The sequence below is a fragment of the Manacus vitellinus genome, unplaced genomic scaffold, assembly GCF_001715985.3.
Source record: "Manacus vitellinus isolate BGI_N305 unplaced genomic scaffold, ASM171598v3 scaffold_1_pilon, whole genome shotgun sequence".
NCBI classification, from domain to species: Eukaryota; Metazoa; Chordata; class Aves; order Passeriformes; family Pipridae; genus Manacus; species Manacus vitellinus.
Window position 1 is genome coordinate 22,618,090 of NW_021939396.1, and position 16,383 is coordinate 22,634,472.

The following is a 16,383-nucleotide window of genomic DNA, read 5'->3' on the forward strand; positions in this document are numbered from 1 at the left end:
AAGTTAACTACTGTTTCAGCTTTTCTGAGTTATTGTTTAATACATCCATATAGAAAATGTTCAGTTTCAGAATATGAATTACAAAATAATCCTCTGGGAGAGGACCCATGGTCACAGAGGGGAGTGTTCCAGTCAATACCAGATTTCAGAGGCTTCTGAGTCCCTTTCCATGCTAAAACCAGTCCTTTTGGGGGGAGTGGGAGTAGGAAGAGGCAATGGAATAGGGGGTAGGTTTCCCATGCTTTCTGTTTTGAGGATCCAAATTTTTACAACGACTATCCTAACTGAAAGAGTTCAGTTCCAATTTTTGCCTGGATGCCGTTCTACCTTCTCTGTTTTCCAGCTCAGACTTTGAAGAAGGGTTCCATGTGAAAAGCAGAGTTGGACATAAAAGTTTATGGAACAGAAAATTTTCCCAGATCTTACAACTTCTTTCAATGGGTGTAAAATTGTCACAGAAGCAAAATGCTATTTAAAGCTGGGATCTTTCTATTGTCTTCCCCTCATGACAGGTAATTAGAAAAAGGGTCAGACAGAAAAAGTCTCACACAGCTGGGCAGCCTGTAAGAGTGAGTTAGGTGGCATGTGTGATGTCAAGGGAGAGTACAGCTTAGGAGAATACAACAGGAGCTGACAAGAAACCAGAAATTCAAAATATTTTATATTTAACATTTTTAATAATTATTTCACAGTCTAAAATGAATTCAGTTTAAAAAACAAGAATGCCCTGCCCATTGTTACCCACACAATAGAATTCATATTAATGCTAGGGAGAAAATAATTCAAGTTCTTGCATTCATGATAATTCCAGTGAGTCATGTGGTCTACACAAATAAAAAAGGATATTACAATGCTATTCTATAGAAATCCTACATTCCAAAGTTTTCAAGAAAATTCATGCTTTAAAAGTCTTTGCGCTTCTATCATTAAATAACTGTACAGTGCGTATAAAAAGATCGCTCAGATTATCACTGCTGGGGAAAGTGAGTATATCATACTACTGTAACTAAAAACTTGTATCACGTAAGTTACTTGATGTAACTTATATATAAAAAAGGACATTTTTAAAAGCAGTGTCCATACATCATGACAATGTGTCAAGTTCCTTTAACTCTGGTTACAAATTTTCATTTGAGACCTTATAGAGTTCTTTAAGCATGTCGAACTTCGACCCCCACTCTTGGAGGCAATCATAATTTAGATCTTCATCACTACTAATGGAATCTAAGGAACTAAGGCTCCCTGCTAGAGAGCATTGCCCTTCTAAGCAGTAAAAATGAATAGTGTCAGCTGGAAGACTCTTTAGATCGTTGTCTGCATCCCGGATGATTTGAGAAACATATTCCTTTAAGTCCAGGATGCTGGTAGCAGCTGATGTTGATTGTTTTTGATGTGCATGTTTTGGGAATGAGTCTCTTTTTGGGCCAGTTCGTGTCCTGGAGTGTGGAGCAGTTGCCCGCAAGGAGAAGTGGGGAATTTTACGGAGAGGTTTCTTCAGTTTATCTATATCATAAGCATTCTGGAAACAAAAAGAATGCAAATATCAGAGAGAAACAACTTAAAAGGAAACAAGTTCAAAAAAAATGTTTTGAAACACAGGACCACACAATACTGGATTCTGTGAATTTTCTACAAGCTGAAGAAAAGAGAGGGCCTAGTTCAGAGGGCTATGTCCAGAGCATACCAAATCCCCTTGTGTAATTATAGTGTTCAGCTAAAGCAACAATGCTGCCGTCAAAGGTGGCCACACATGACCAGCATCGGGAAAGGTACAGATTGGGTTATAGAAGCCTTCCACTTAAGAGTACTTCAGGTTGAAAAAAAAAAAAAAAAGAAAGAAAGAAAAGCCAATTTGATAATGACATTTAGTTAGCTAAAAAGAAAAGTGAGGAGAGGTTGGATTTGCAAAGACCGCATTGAAGCTGTGTCATACCTGGTCATGTTCTCCACCTCCTTCTTCATTATAATTTAAGACATTTTCTCTAACATCCTCCCAGCTTTCACGCTCTTCAGGAATGTGGTAAATTCCTCCTTTCCGAAACCCTGAACTTCCCCACTGACTCCACACTGTGTAGGAAACCAAGAGTGCTGGAAGAAATAAAAACACATATTTGTTACATGACATATGAAAAAGTATGATGCATGATAAAAGTAGTTATATGATTCCTGAGATATTACAACAACTCTTAATTTGACTACCAAATTTGCAGGAAAGAAATGAGTAATTCTTAATATATAAATAAATTCATGAATGTAAAGAATAATCTATGTATATTACATCATAAACTTCATTAAAAGGGTATTTTACTTACCTAAAGGAATCCATTTAAATAGAGGGCATTTTGGCCAATCTCTGGCCTTTCACCAATCCTGAGTAAATAAGATACCCAAAGTAAGTAAACCACTGTTTTAATGAAGGTTACAAGTGTAATATAATCATGGAGTCTTTACTGTTCTGAGATGGGTATGCAGTTTATCAACATGAACACATTTTTGTGGTGTTATTAACTTATCAGCCAAAGTGCACCTGAAACTGGACACAGTGTGAACATCTCCCTCTGCCCCACACACTTAATGAGGTTTCTCTGTTAATATCATGAACTTTTTAGAGAAAGATCTCTTCCTTCCTAATACGTGAGGAGTGGGTACTAACTGTAGGCTCTGCCCATTAAAAAAGTAAGGGCTCAGGTCATGTGAGAGTTTCAAAAGGATGTGGCTGCACGCAGAGTTGCACACAAAAATGGAAAGCTCTTACTTAAGAAGGATTCAAAATAAGTGATTCTGAAAAAGAAAAGTTCTAAACTTGCTTGAACTGGCTTCAAAGCAAGTAAACTGTGACTATGTGCTGTTGGCTGTCTCTTAGCATCCTGAAATGAACTCCCAACTGCTGATGTCCAGGAAAGATGAAACACTCATCACAACATCCAAGGGTAAAGCAGACTTAATTCAATGGAACAAGGTACAAGATTAGAAAGAAGGACAAAAGGTACATGATTTCCTACCTAGGAAGACAAGGAGGCACATGCTGATTGCCAGAATAGAGCCAGAGCTGAGTCCAACAGGTCTTGCAGCCTTCACCTGGCTAATTTCACACCATCTTCCCTTGTAACCTTCGGGGCACTGGCAGATAGGCTTGTCTTGGGATTGAGCCACACAGGTTCCCCCATTCCTACAGGTCCAGCGTCCACAAGTGGATGAGCTACAGTGTCTGAGCCCTGTAAGGGTGTCAGTCACTTCTACTTTCCCAGCTGGGCACCTGAACAATCAAAGCAGGTGATATCTTTTAAGCGAGCAAAGCATCTGGAGCTGTATATTGTTTTGTGCACGGTTTGTTACTGTTTCTTTAAAGCAAATTTTAACTATTTTCAAGCAAACCACAAATCCACACTGGGAGTATGAAACACATATGAAGTCCAACTTAGTGAGCTAGTAGGCTTACAAAAACATGAACACGTATTCTGTTTTCCCTATCCAGAAGACATGCAGAAGAGCTTCACTCCTTCCTTAAAAATGAGATCCATCAGTTTCTGAATAGACTATCCCTTTTCCTACAGCCATGTTCTAATCAAAGTCTCTAAGAGGAAATGGATAGCCAAGATCAATGGAAAAAGGGCTATCAAGAACTTGGTGTAAGCTTTGTAATGTTCATTTGGACCTTTGGGAGAAATGTCATTGACCTCCTTAGAATGGCCCATCTTGTCTTTTAGGACTGATTTCTGATGTGTAATTGGAGAGGCCCTGGAGGAATACTTTGAGGTCACAGACCTGCTTTCTGCAATCCAAAGAAGAAATACTACTGAAAAAGTAGAAGAAACTTCATACCGTTCTTTCACAAGCAGACTGAAGAAAGGAGTGTCCCAAGGCACACTTCAAACCATCTCATAGCCTCTTCTACTCGAGAATCACTAGGCATCAGAAGTGCTAAATTTTGGCTGAATTCCAAGAATTCGAGTGCTTCTTCTACCAGTCCTGCATGTATTTATGCTTGGGGTTTTTTAATAGAAATGCCTGTATTTTGAGTTGCATATTTGAATAAATATTTTGAAAATTTTCTTTAAATAGTGGATATTCTCCAAGAAACTAAATATGTAAGATAACAGTTGTTGGGCTTTGGCTCTGGCCCTTGACAGTCAATTTTTGAATCCAATTTTGTGACAGTCTAATTTTGAAAGTCCAATTGTTTCATACAAATTATGATTAATTTTGACTTCTTTACAGAAAATATATGTAAATATGTATTGTATTTACAATAAATACTTATATGTATAGAAATACATGTACGTGTTATATACATATATTTATACATCTATGTATAAAATGTATATGTATCTTTTATATTCATATATGTGTGTATATATGTGTGTATACACACACACTTTATATATATACACTATAAGAATATATTCATATTTTCATACAGAGGAGAGACCAAAGCTTTGCAATCCACCTTTTATCAAAGGACCTTTCACTTTCTTGCTGGCCTGTGATTCTCTCACTATGGAAAAAATGATGGAATAAATAGGCTCCATATCAGACTTGCAGAAAAAAGCAAGGCCCATCATCTCCCATGATGGGACATGAGACAGAGAGAAGGATTTGTCCTTGGCATGACCCTCTCTGGCCAGCAGCCACAGGTAGTTTTACTGTTAGAAGCAAGTTGCTTGGTCTGAGGTACAAAGAAAGAGCTTCCCAGCCATTCCCAGATGAAAACAAAAGTATAATGTACCGGCATTCATATTTTCTCCACAGGTCTACACAAAGGAAGGGGCTGTAACAGGGCTGGCTGCTGCAGGCACTGGAATGGCATCCCATGGTGACTCCTTGCCGCCTCAGAATTAAGCCAAACTCTGTGCTTCTGCCTTCCACGAGGAGTGGCTGACCATTCAGCTGGACATCACGCATACAACCTGCATCAAAGCAGAGCAGTGTGCAGAGGAGTACATTAACTTAGCTACTCTTCCACCCCAAGCCCCACCCCCAGCACATGCGCAGGAGACCTCAGAGCATTGTAGAAAACTCAATTATCTTTTTACAAGATCCTTATACTCCTTATCTGTTTTATTTTAGAAGGAGAGCTACAGAACGTGTTTTTGTGCTCTGGTCAGTCTAGAGATCAACAATACTTCTCCAGGGCAGCTGCTTTGTACCAACGAAACAATTCAGTAGAACTGTGCTATGAACCAGAACAGCTCCACTAAATTAATCTAGATTTAAGATCTAATCCTAAACATGGGAGTGAATAAGAAGCAACAAAATGGAAAAAGCTGTTAAGTCACAATCTCAAGGCTTCAGTACCCCACTCCAGGAAATGGAGAGAGCACTACAAATGTCTTGCAACTCCTTCTCTCGTGCCAGGAGGTTTTGTGTCTGTACCTTAAACCCTTCCCAGGCAAAAAAAGGAGTGAAGATCATAGCATGAGTATGCTACTTGGGGCCTTTGACATGAGAAACTCTGGTCTAGTGGAAGGTGTCCCTGCCATGGCAGAGGCTTTGGAACTAGGTGATCTTTAAGGTTTCTTCCAACCCAAATGATTCTGTGACTCCATGACATAAAAATTTGAAGTGCTATTTTTGAATATTTACAGGCAATTTCAAATCTTCACTAGAACCAGGTTCAATGGCAAACAGAGTTAAACATTGGCTTTGAATTTCCTAGAAAGGAAGTGGCATAATAATCTATATGGGAGTTATTTCCTGGGTTTTAGACTCTCCAGTACACTCAAAGATGCCTCTTTCAGGCTTTAATTTCCTCCTTTTAGGAATCTGTAATATCACTTACCTTGGAAATCGTTCTCTGAATGACTGGGAAGGCGGTTTCCTAGCACAATGCTTGCCCAATCCGTTTCAAACCATCTATTTGTACCCAAGACAGAGGTGATTTCATGATCACCTCCACCACTGTTAACACGCAGGGTAAATTCATTGTTGTAGCGCTCCATGGTCAGAAGAACCCACTGGCCATTGTTTATGTGTAATGTCTTCAGTCTCAGAGAGTGATTTTTGTCCCCCAAACTGAAGTTAATGCTAAAGAAACCCTCAACCACCTAGAGGAAGATGATAAAGACCTTTAACAACAGAAATATACTTTGAAATGTTATTACACAGTCCTGCCTCAAGAAATGGACCTGAGTTTTTAAAATGAAAATGGCACTATTGTTTTTAAGTGCTTTATTCCCAGATAAATGTTACCACAGGAAAACTGCAGATCCAGGAATTATCAGCGCTTTTCTTTACAGGCCACTCTTCTAACTCACATGAATCCTTTTATCAATCTTCTCCTTACTGATATCTACCTCTAAGTCTTCCAGCTGACCCTCCTGTTACAATTAGAATAATTAACCTCTCTCTAGCTAACATAATCCAGACAGCTTTTTTCAGCAGCAACAAAACTGTAGAGACAAGTTTTATAGACAGTGCAGAGAGAAGCAAAGGTAAATGGCAAGCAGGGCAAAACAGTCTTCCTCATTCACATTTATCACATGCACTCACATGTACATTTTGCAGCAAGTGAAACAACTAGAATTTATGCCATGAAAGAGTAATACTGAGAAGGGAAACACAAACAAAAGAAGTTACTCTCATATGGAAAATTCTTGCTCTTTATTACATTACAGAACAGATGTCCTTAATCAGAAACTGCATCTTTTTCTCTTACTAGGGTAGTCCATGACAAATTAAGAGCACTCAAAGAACAGCCTTTGGACTGCTCACCTCCAGTCGGATGTATCCATTCCCATCTGCAGAGGCCAAGCTCAGAAGGGTGCTGTGGGAGATACGAGTGCGCACCATCAGCTGGATCCTAGTGCTACGACTGCTGAGAATGCTTCTTGGCTCGTAATGGATCCAGCTGTCCCTTCCAAAAGCCCACTCTGGAAGAACTAAGCACAGCACACACAAAACCAAAGCAAAAATCTCAGAAACAATTGCTCCCTCAGATCCCTGCTCCTTCAGAATTAACCGCTTCTGAATGCCAGAGTTTCAGTTCTTAAGAAATTTTGGCTACATAATCGAGCATTGTGAAAAGCACCCCCCATTGCAAAAAGAATTAAGGGAAAAACAACAAATCAAGGATTCAGAATTTAGGCAGGAAAGGGACAATTAGATACTGTCTCCAACATTCTATCTGTTACAAGTTGTACATTCTACCCAGTCACTCCTACACTGGGCTCAATAAAGTGTTTTGGTTTTTTTTAAATCTGAAACATATCTTCCAGTAAAGTAGCTGGTATTGATCTGAAGAAAAACACCAAACAAAACCCAACCAAATGAAAAAAGATAATCAAATGCTTCTTTCAGTAGTTTAATCCTGTGGTTAAAACCCTCGGTGTTAGAAAATACGCACTTTACTTCCCCTTTCAGATGGAACAAAAGAAGACCTCAGGGTTTTTTTAATTACAAAGAGAGATTAAGTCAGTGTTTATTATTTTAACAAAGGAAAATTCACTGAACCTAATTATTTCCTTATCTCTCTGGGGAGTCCAGGATCCAGTAGAGAGTCTGATGAAGTTGCACTGCACACTTCCGTAGAAATCAAACACCACTAAACTACCCATGCCCTGATGCTTTTACAGAGCAGGTACCTATTTTAATCTCATTACCTGACAGCAATCCTAGATCTACTTGTTTTGGCCACAGCTTATTAAAAAACTAGAAGTTTCTTTTCACCAAATAGATAGATAGTTCAACTTAGTTACTAGAAAGGAGGAGCACTGGGTCACCAAAGCTCATCTGAGGTCAGTGTCATACAGGTAGAAATCTAAAGAGTGCCAAGCTCATCCTGTGGCATTTAGTCTAGTTCCCAGGATATGAAATATCAAATGATTGAGAGACTTAATTGCTGAACTCTCTTTTTCTCGCACTGTTTCTCTTCTCTCTTTCCTTTTTTGAAGCAGGTTTTCTTTTCTCCTCTAGCTTATTTCCCTCCCATTATTCTTTCTAACCCACCGTTCTCTCTTGTTCACTATCTCTGCAGCTACAGGCTACAGCTGATGAGCAGACAAGGGTTTTCTTGAGATGATCCAGTGACTCTTGTCCCCAGCTGTCTGCTCCTTGCTGTGAGCATGGTTCAGCCATTCATAAAGCACCAGTTGCACACAAGCATTTTGCAGCCCAATATAGAAGAAGCTGGAACCAATCAAAGCTTTCCTGATACACCAGGATATGACTTACGGATTTCAAGTAAGTGCTTGGTTTGTCCCACAGTAGTAAGGGGTAGAAGCCAACACAGCAGTTGGGTTTGTGAACCAGCATCCCAAGATAATGCAAAACAGAGTAAGATTTAAATATAGCCAGATATTTATAAACCAATATTATCTGTCTACAAAACATAATACAAACAGCTGAGCTACATTAGCAGTTCTGTGGTCATTATAAACACTTTAAACAGTGAATGCTCCAGGCCTAGACCGTGCCAATTATAATTCCGGTCTTCACCCCACTGGACAGACAGAACTTCTGCTGAGCAATTTGCTGTCACACCTTTTAAGCCTTGTGTGCTAGATGGAGAAAGAAGAGAGGGTCTGGCTGCCTGCATAGGGTGTTATTGTTCCGTATACAAGAAGGAAAGGTAAATTCATTGAGCTGAAAGGATATGTGTAATTCCTCACCAATACTATCTATTAATCCTGATACCTTGATTGAATGCTAACTTGCAAGTGCTCCTTTCCAGCTCCTCACTGCTGCCCATCCTCACCAGTAGCTCAGCTCACTCAAACTACAGGACTGAGGGGGCCAATTCTCTTCCATCAAAAGCCCCCAAAGTTATGGGACACTGGTGCTCATTACAGAATGTTATGATCAACCTCATTGTTTGTACCTTGTACCTAGAGGGAGAAGGCAGATGCAGGGCAGGTAAAGTCTCAGTAAACACCTGTGACTCACTTCTGATTTCACCTGGACTGATGAAAGGTTTAAGATAAGGGGGACAGAGCCAGCTTCAAGTGTATGTCCACTGTTCCCTGAAATGGCTGTGGGCTAGTAGGAGTTAAATTATTTATTTCCTAAATTTTTTGTACTGTGCTGAAATTTTGCACATTCTTACAGTATCTCTGGGGTTTTCAGTATCCACCACAGCATGCCTTTGTTCTCTGATACGTATTTCATGCTGATTTTGTACAGAATAACATATTTGCTGCAGACAGCCTGATATTATGCCCCCACATACCTTCACTGCTGTGGTCTAGGGGCATTGCTCAACTTGCAAATGCAATTATTGCCATTTTATAGATGGAAAATTGGACCTGAAGATAACAAGAGAATTATGTCCTCAGGTTTAACAGGTTCATTAAAGTTCATTTTGTGATCAGCACGATCAGAGAAAGAAGGCACAACGCAGAATGTTTCACCTTTCACCACTGAGAAATAAGATACCGCAATGAAAAGGACAAAATAACCTGTTTGACCACTTCCCTTCCCTGCAAAGTAAAGCAGCTCTCAACATGGCCCTCATCTGTGATGGTATCTTTATTCAACAAGAGTTTAAAGGATCTTTACATCTTTGCAGATCTAAATCATTCCAAGAGTACAGCAAGGTCTTATTACGCTGCTCAGTTCAAAGTCATGGTAGCTTGACTTTGAACATTAGAGCAGTATGTTTGATGCTGTTCCCACAGATCCTCACCATGAATTTCTCCCTAGAACCTGCAGTACCTTTTTCACATGCTGGTCCAGCATATCCTGAGGAACAGTCACAGTGAAAGAAATCCCAACCACCAACACACTTGCCATGAGTGCCACAGGAGGCCATCCCACCACTCTGACACACTTCATCTGTAAGGACACAGCCGGGAACGCTGTTCAGGGACTCTGCAGGGTGCTCTAAATCATAGACCTGGAAAAGGTCAAAGAGAACCATCACATCGGGTGCCTACATTTAACACCAGTAAACCCAAGAGTGGTTTTTGTGGCCGTACCTTACTATCAACAATGACATTGCGTATGCAGCCAACAAATCCTCTGAAGTGCCTTTGTGAATCGTGGTAAGGCAAAGTCTTCTTAACTCCACCCAGTTGCAGGGGCTGATGGCCACTGAATAGCCTACCCATGATGAAGGGGAGAGAAAGAAAGAATTAGTGGCATGCAAAATACAGCAGCTTGGCTGATTTCACCACCCCAACCCTGCCTTTTTCCTTAGCTCTTTTGAGTAGTTACGTTGCCAGTTTTTGTTGTTGGCTGTTTTGGGTTTGGATTTTTACCTTTGAGATCCCACAATCTCTCCAGAGGCTTCACAGGCAGACAGATCCATTTGGGAGTTCTTCTTAATGACAATGTCATTGTCTCTAGCTGAGACATTTACGCAGTGGTCAAGAATCATCTTCACTTCCTAGAAAAAGGCATTATTTAAAACAATTGTATCCAGAGACATGCATACATTTTAATGACACATTTTTTTTCACTTAGCAGATGGGAGAAATGTAACTAGCAATTACAGTGCAGGAAACTTTATTAAAATAATAAGACACTCCACATACTAATCTGGAAGGTTATTGCACATTGCATATGGTTAAGGAGCCACACAAAAGAAAAGATCTGACTCTACATAATCATGCCAAGTTATTGACACAGTAGAGGGAATATAACATTTTCTTGGAGTTTTCTGCCAAATCAGAACACAGAGAGACAATCTAGCAGAGTAGGAAGTCTGCCAGGCTCCTATCCCAGATGCTGGCATGTCCTTCAGCTTGTCTCATGGGAGAGGAACAGGGAGCCTAGCAGATGCCGTCAGCAGTGTTATATCAGCAAGATATTCCCTGTACACTAAAGTATATCTATCTCCTTTGTGCTAAACATCTAAAGTCCTGTGGTGAGGCAGGGCTTTTCACTCAGAGAAATTAAGGATATCTCACTCAATCGGTCCAGGAAGCATTTAGCCCCTGGATTATCACAACTTTGTTGTCTAAGCAGCAGGTAGGATAATTAAACCAAAGAAATAGCCTGGCCAGTTTCATAAATGGGTCAGACTTCTCCAGCCCTTGCTGTGCTTCACTGCTTCAAGACTAAGGGGACATCTGAACTGACAAACTTCTATCCCTGCTGTTTCAGAAGTGATGGAAGACTGATTGATAAAAGAGCTCTATAGAAGGGAGGAAGGATTTGGAAGGGATAACTGGGTATATGAATTAGTGCTTCCACAGGACTGCCCATATTTACACTTGCCTTTCCATCATTTATAATTTTAATATTGTGCCAGCGGCGATCTGCAACATTAACTTTTTGTGAGAGCTGCAGGAAAAGCTCACCAGAGCTGTGGCTCAGGGTCAGCGACGGGACACCACCGGAGAGCTCTGCAAAGGAAAGACTGTTATTGAATATGCATTGACCATGTTCCCACTCACACTCACTTGAAACAACTGTTGCTGTTAGATTTTAGTTGGAAAAGTTCTTTAGAAGGCTTTAAAAAAATACAGCTTTTAGCAAAGTGCCACAGGTATACAAGGTGGGTGTACTGGTGACCTATTCTTCATTCTCGTTACAAAATCAGAGAATCACAGAATATGCTGAGATGGAAGGGACCCACAAGGATCATCAAGTCCAAACCCTGTCCCTGCACAGGACCATCCCCGAGAGTCACACCATAGGCCCGAGAGTATTGTCCAAACACTTCTTGAATTCTGTCAGGCTTGGTGCTGTGACCACTTCCCCAGGGGAGCCTTTTCCAGTGCCCAAACACCCTCTGGGTGAAGAACCTCTTTCTAATATCCAACCTAAACCTCCCCTGACACAACTTCAGGCCATTCCCTTGGGTTCTGTCACTGGTCATCACAGAGAAGAGATCAGTGCCTACCCCTCATCTCCCCCTCACAAAGAAGTTGTAGACTACCATGAGGTCTCCCCTCAGTCTCCTCTTCTCCAGGCTGAACATACCAAGTGATCTCAGCCAATTCTCATACAGCTTTCCCTCGAGGCCCTTCACCATCCTTGTTGCCCTCCTTTGGATGCTCTCTAGTAGCTTAATATCTTTCTTGTATCGTGGTGCCCAAAACTGCACACAATATTCAAGGTGAGGCTGCACCAGTGCAGAGCAGAGTGGAACAATGCCCTCCCTTGACCGGCTGGCGATGCTTTACCTGATGCCCCCCAGGACAGAGTTGGCCCTCCTGGCTGCCAGGGCACTGCTGACTCATATTCACCAAAAATTACTTTCTGAACCTCTTTTGAAAAATAACCTCTATGAACTAAGTAGAATCTCAACTTCACACAAACACAAATAAATACTCTGTTAGGTGCTAACCTAAAGCAAGGAAGTATTCCTGTTCTTCAGGCTGCCCTCGTGCCACTGGTCCATGGTACAGCAGAAGGCCTTCGGCGACATCAGTGATAAACTCTAAGGAGATGCGGCTCTCAAAGCAAGGCTGAAGAGGAGGGAACCAGGCATAACCATGGCCTCTGAAGCTGTGTTTTGTCTGCTGGCAGTCTGGTCCATGAAAATTTGCAGCACATTTGCATCTGTTAAATAAAAAATTAAAAGTAAATATCCACCATCCAAGAAAAGCTGCAAAGAGCTCTTCTGACAGCAGGACCCTTCACTTAAAATACAGGAGTCCATGTTGCCTAGGACACAGCAAAGATTAGCACAAGCAAAACTTCCATCAAAAAATGTTCCCTATTGACCTGTTCATACAAATAGAACTTAGATTTAGTTCAAAATGATAATATGTCTATGCAAGAATATTCTGTGAATAAATGATGGAGTTCTTGTAATATACAAAGCCTATGAAAACATCTTACCTCTTCAGCATAAAAAAGAAGAAGAAACCTGCTTTTCACTAGGCTTAGTTATCAGCTTGTTTGAAGACTTAATGATGCAAAGGGAAAGAAAAGAAATCATGGAATACCAGGTTGAAAGGGCCTCAAGTATCATCTGGTCCAACCTTTCTTGGCAAAAGAATGGTCTAGACAAGATGACTCAGCACTCTGACAGCCAAATCTCAAAAGTGTGCAATGTTGGGAAAACCACCACTTGGTGGTGGTTTTCCCAATCTGGAGAGATTATTCCAATGGCTGATTATTCTTATTGTGAAAAATTTTCTGCTTGTGTCCAATCAGAGTCTCTCCAGGAAGGGCGTGGAAGCTAATATCACCCAGAAAAAGTGAGAAGAGGTCTGACATCTTCACTCTTATTGAAAGCTACTTGCTGGTTTATTTCCTTTACACTATCAAAAATAGATGCTTGGGGTTCTTTCTTTGATGCTCTGTGGATTCTGTAGAAAAGAGTAGCCACAGCATAGCATGGCAATAACAAAACCTGTAAGTGAGAAAGCAAAGGAACAACAGAAATGGGCAGGAGGACAGGGAGGGAGAACAGCTGGTCTCCTATTTCTTAGTTTCTGCTTCCCATACATTGCTAGTACCTACTGAGAGCAGAATGCAGGAGAAGATCACTCACAAAACTACTGAAAACGGAGAAGAAGCAAAAAAACTTCAGAATTGAGCAAGTGATGGGTGGCAGAGCCTACCATGGGTTTCTGAGTAGCAAAATTTCCATAGCTGATTACATTGGAGCAGCAATGTCAGACTCAGAACTTTAGAATGACAAGGGCTTCTGCAGCTTCAGTCTGAGTCCTATCAAGGGTGCTCTGAAGAGGCTGGTCAGCATTTCTGCTTTCTGGGTTGGGATGATCATTTTTAAGCAAACATGCTTAAGGCTGACTTCTGGAAGGGTACTAGGCTCATCATTTTTTCATCTTTATTCTATATTATCTATGAGATCTAACTTCTGGAAGAAAATAATGAGGCAAGAAATGTGGAGAAGAGGTTATTAAGTGGTGTAAGAGATGGGATTAAAACGTTGAAGAGCATTAAAGTAGGCTGGACAAAATGAGAGCATTTTGCAGGGGGGCATTAATGAACTGGTGCAGCCTGGAAACTTCCCAAGGTTTTCCTGGAGACTAGGATGAACCTAAGTACATGTCCGAAAGTAGAGATTCTTTTGCAAGACCTGTGCATGAAGTATAACAAAACCATATCTGCTACAGTGAGAAGACACACAATGATGCTTCTGAAAGCTTCCACTCATCCTCCTTACAGACTGAACTAGATGCATTCTGTTTGCACACCAGACAAAGCTTTACCAACCTGTAGCCCAAATCAGTGTCCGTGCATGTGCCACCATTGAGACAAGGGTTTGTCTGGTATGAGGAGCAGGAAAGATGAGGACTCTCCCGAGCTGCACAGCCACACACAGCATGACTCAGGACTGTCACAGACACCAGTGAAACACTTTCAGTTGTAGTTACAGTTGGTACATGTTTCTGTTCATGCTTACTGCTGCATCCGCTGCTGTGAGTACAGTTTGCAGTCACACATTCATCAATGCCAATCTGGGTGATATTTATATCCAGGATGCTTTCCAGCTGTGGAGAACAATTAGTTGCATTCATCTCACTTTTCCACAGAGAGAAAACTCACTAATGACAGCAATGAAAAGCAGAAGTCTTATTTATTTTCAAAACTGTTTGCTGTGCCACTTTCTTCCAATCTCACCCTATCCAGCCAAAGGCAGCTCAGTCTGGCATCTGTTAAGGTCAAAGCCAAGGTGTAAGTCAATTACAGCATGAGTATGCACTTAGGGGGCAAAAATACTGTCATAATCATTAGAGACCAAGTGGATAAATTTCAGTCACTGATTATTCTGATGGATTATTTACATAGCATCTGAGCTGTATTTTTTATTTGAACTTCCACCTTAAAAATACTGGGAGAGTGGAAAGGCATTGGACAATGAAGAGATACCTTGTCTGGCAAGAGTGAGTTGGTTCAGAAGCATTGATTCTAAAATTATTTCTAATTTCAGCCTCTGTATCAACAGATACAATTCCAACAGAGTGAGTCATTTAACTCTTATCATGCTTTTTTTTTTTTTTTTTTGCAAGAGGGGCAGGAACTTTACTAAACTGTCAACACACATTTCCAACCTGGTTTTCCACTGGAGAATGCCTCTTTTATTGCTTTGCCCTCTTAGCTTAGAAATTTGAAACTTCTGACTGGTTTGTGAGTCTCAACTACAAAACATTTCTATGTAGAGGACTAAAAACTGAAACATTAAGGCACTGTGTAGAAAGGCAACACCCAAAAACATCCTTTATACAGAATTTTACAATCTTTTTAATAGGAAAAACACGTTCACAATCCTAAAAGCTCATTGTGTTTGGGTGACTTTATATGTCTTTATAGGCTGGCTTTGAAAACATTCATATTTGAAACTTTCAGTATGATGCTAGAAGATTGATTGACTTTACTGATTAAAATGATCTATTTTTCTCATACATTACTCCCTCAGTCATTCTAAATGTGCATATTCACTTGGCAATGTACATTATCTGAACAGACACAACGAGAAGATGCTGTGGTTTCATATATAGGATGGATACCTACCCATGCTCTGGAGGCTGCTACATTGCCATTGAGTTTTTCTGCTTTATAATAAGGTGGACCATAAACAGCAAACCAAACATCAATCCCTTGGGTTGAACTTGGACTATTTAATACACTGAAAATGTGAACGTTTTCCAATTGGACTGATATAATTTCTGAAAGCAGCTTCCTCATCTGGTAGTATTTACTCTGTTTTTCAGGGGATTGAGATATGAACTCCTCTGGTGTGATACCTGTAATAGAAGTTGAAAACCTGAAATACATGTATCTCAAAAGTGTTGTAGAAATGGAAGAGAGAAGCACCACAGAATGTCGCAAAAAATGGACTCAACTGCAAATTCAGGAGTACTTTCATTGTTAGGCTCTGAAATTTTCCATGCTGGCTTCTGCTAAGGGTGTATGTTCTGAAACTTTTTTGATTTATATTACTTTCTTTTTTTAAATTAATTTTTTTTAAATCAGAAACATGTTTAAGAAGGTTTTACTTTTCCAAAAAGGTTGAAACAATTTGTTGTATTTCAGGCAGATACTTGTTCAAATAGTTTTTCTTCTAAAATATGAATTGCTGTTTTGTTAAAAAGTTGGTGTAGAAATCAGACAAGCTTTTTCTTGCTGTCTTTTTTTCTCCATAGATTTTCCTACTCATGCAGCATCAGAAACCATGCAAATAAACATGCATTTTCAAACCCTTACCTAAAAAACTATTAACTCTCATTCCATGTCTAGGAGCATTAGAATTCTAAGTATCACAGCAGTAAAATTAAAAAAGTAGATTTCAGTACTACGATCTTACTGTACTTGATCACATTGCTTACCTTTTATTCGTATGGAACCAGCATTATGGAGGGCATCATCTTTGATTTCCTTCACTATAACCTTTACAGTTGAGATAACATCTGGCCAGACTCCATCAATGACTCTAACTCTTATGTTGTATGTTCCTGGTGGGGTTCCTTCTTTAATAGTCAGCAAACCTGAGTTATCATTAAGGATAAAGTACCTGTAATAAGA

General features: G+C 40.2%; 1 protein-coding gene across 1 annotated transcript in view; it reads right to left on the reverse strand.

Moving 5' to 3' along the window:
• Positions 1–686: 686 nt before the first annotated feature.
• LOC103757894 (neural-cadherin) overlaps positions 687–16,383 on the reverse strand; it is a 43,748-nt gene continuing 28,051 nt past the window's right edge. The window contains exons 20-33 of the mRNA XM_029959288.1: positions 16,188–16,372; positions 15,373–15,605; positions 14,074–14,351; positions 12,230–12,444; positions 11,155–11,282; positions 10,194–10,321; positions 9,912–10,035; positions 9,649–9,829; positions 6,712–6,878; positions 5,780–6,044; positions 4,727–4,907; positions 3,003–3,256; positions 1,934–2,088; positions 687–1,519 (exon numbers count right to left, since the gene is read on the reverse strand). Coding sequence (XP_029815148.1) covers positions 1,118–1,519; positions 1,934–2,088; positions 3,003–3,256; positions 4,727–4,907; positions 5,780–6,044; positions 6,712–6,878; positions 9,649–9,829; positions 9,912–10,035; positions 10,194–10,321; positions 11,155–11,282; positions 12,230–12,444; positions 14,074–14,351; positions 15,373–15,605; positions 16,188–16,372 — 2,896 coding nt within the window. The 3' untranslated portion in view covers positions 687–1,117. The remainder of the gene's footprint in view (positions 1,520–1,933; positions 2,089–3,002; positions 3,257–4,726; positions 4,908–5,779; positions 6,045–6,711; positions 6,879–9,648; positions 9,830–9,911; positions 10,036–10,193; positions 10,322–11,154; positions 11,283–12,229; positions 12,445–14,073; positions 14,352–15,372; positions 15,606–16,187; positions 16,373–16,383) is intronic.